The following is a 2034-nucleotide window of genomic DNA, read 5'->3' on the forward strand; positions in this document are numbered from 1 at the left end:
GGGGGGGAGCGGCGGGAGCCACGGGACAGCGGAGCACCACCGGCTGAGGTCACCGGTCTAATCCGAGGACTGTGAGCGGGTCTGGGGGGGTCGAGACTGCCCCGTCAATTCCGCTGGGGAGAGCTGGCCTCTGTTTTGCGGCGGGGGAGGGCCCGTTAACCGCCGTAACCAGATTCCTCCACCTCCGTCCCGGGAGGAGCCCAGGAGGAGAGCGCTTTGCACTGACCCCCGTGGCCCTTCTTGAGGAGGTAGAGTCACCCGGGATACCCAGAGACGAGTTTCCCGCCCTGGAGTCTGCACCCCCTCTCCCACCGTTGCTCACACCCACCGATACACACATACAACCACGTAGTCAAGGGAGCATGGACTTGCCCTTTGATTGGGGCCCAGACTATTTACTAACGAGGGCTCAGAGTTGGGAGGGGGGCGTGTCCAGCAGAATTTTTCTTGATGAGTTGGAGGGAGACCTGGGTTTGGTGACGGGTGCCGGGAATGGAGCAATAGTCTTGACCCTGTCACTAACCCACTGTGTGACCTTGAGTTACTCCTAATTTGGGCAGAAGTTTCTGTATGTGTAGAATAAAAGGGCTTGTCTCGATGATCTGTAAGTGTTTCCAATTCAAAAAAGTAGTGATTTGGTTAAGTAGATCTCTGTGATTTGGAAGGGCGTGCTGCTGGAAGTTGCTTCTGATGTGGAGGGAGTCGCATGTCTACTTCATGTAAGTTTGCCGGGACTTAGGGATGGGAAGCATGGCCCTTTGGCCTGACTTTTCCTTTGGAAACAGCCTAGCTAAGAGGTAGCCAGGCAGGGTCATCACCAACCTACTTACTGAGAGATTGTGACATTCCGATTCCAAGCCTTTGGAAATTGTTGACAGATACGCTTCATACTTGATGGGAGTGGTCGTAGTCCTAAACCAAACTGATCTTAGGTAAACATAAAGAGATGATGGGATAAAGCAGGCAGAAGTTGCCAAATGAAAAAAAAACATGGAGAATAAATTGATTGAAGAGTGAAGTGGAAGGGGGAAAAATCTTTAAAATAGAACCCCTGAAATGGTATGGTGTAGCTAGCATTTGTTCAGCAGTCAACAGTTACTGCTTTTGATACTTACAACAGCTCATTGAGGTAGATGGTATTGTACCTGCACTATAGCTTAAGAGACTGAGGCTTAGAGCCTGAAACATAGGAGGTGCTCAATCAGAAAGAACGTGACTTATGGAACCAGAACTTGAATTTACCATGTTACAGCTTTTTCAGAATTCACTGACTGGTTGAAAATTTAGCTTTCTGTTTTGTCACTAGAGTTTGAGCCTATAAAAAGAAGGGAGAAGGAGGGAAAATGAAGAGAAAGCTTTAAAAGAGAATAGTAGTTGAAAAACAGGGCATGAATATAATAAGGAAGATGAGATTTTTGTTGAAAAAAGATACGTAAAACTCAATCAAAATAATGAAGCATTTATTTTCATTCTCATTCTACTCCAACCAATGATGTCAAGGAGTTGCAGGCCTTATTTCTTGGTTTCATGAGGAAATGCTATTATTAAATGCTTGATAAATTAGAGAAATGAAACACTTGGGAAGCAAGATTAAATGAAGTAAGGAACAGGAAATAGCATCTGAAAAAAAGGAAGATACTGGAATCTTCCAAATCAGACAAACTGGGGAGTGGAGAAAATGCCATCTTTACAAAAAATCATAATAAAACTATTATGTTATGATCACTGAGAAGAGAAAATGAACATTTTCAAAATGAGGATGTGAACTTAATGAATAGCTAATTTCTTTTTTTTCAGTCGTTGGAGGATTGTCCTCTAGATGAAGATGAAGATGCATTTCAGGGCCTAGGAGAGGAAGATGAAGAGATTGATCAGTTCAATGATGATACATTTGGGTCAGGTGCAGTTGGTAAGTAGCATCTTTCTCCTCTAATATCATCTTGGTCTCTTACTCTTTTATTAGTGCGTTGTCTTTGTAGTAGAACCTCGTTCACTAATTTGGCAAGATATCCTTCTATTCTTATTCTTAGAATA

At 43.9% G+C, this 2034-nt stretch overlaps 2 protein-coding genes across 2 annotated transcripts in view; both read left to right on the forward strand.

The window, feature by feature from the left end:
* The window catches only part of LOC101343300 (olfactory receptor 10V1-like), a 15501-nt gene that overhangs the window by 12024 nt on the left and 1443 nt on the right, over positions 1-2034 (forward strand). The window contains exon 3 of the mRNA XM_012559381.2: positions 1798-1909. Coding sequence (XP_012414835.2) covers positions 1798-1909 — 112 coding nt within the window. The remainder of the gene's footprint in view (positions 1-1797; positions 1910-2034) is intronic.
* The window catches only part of PATL1 (PAT1 homolog 1, processing body mRNA decay factor), a 28955-nt gene continuing 27615 nt past the window's right edge, over positions 695-2034 (forward strand). The window contains exons 1-2 of the mRNA XM_004389292.2: positions 695-719; positions 1798-1909. The gene's annotated coding sequence lies outside the window, so the exon portion shown is untranslated. The remainder of the gene's footprint in view (positions 720-1797; positions 1910-2034) is intronic.

Source organism: Trichechus manatus, unplaced genomic scaffold, assembly GCF_000243295.1.
Source record: "Trichechus manatus latirostris isolate Lorelei unplaced genomic scaffold, TriManLat1.0 scaffold00240, whole genome shotgun sequence".
NCBI classification, from domain to species: domain Eukaryota; kingdom Metazoa; phylum Chordata; class Mammalia; order Sirenia; family Trichechidae; genus Trichechus; species Trichechus manatus.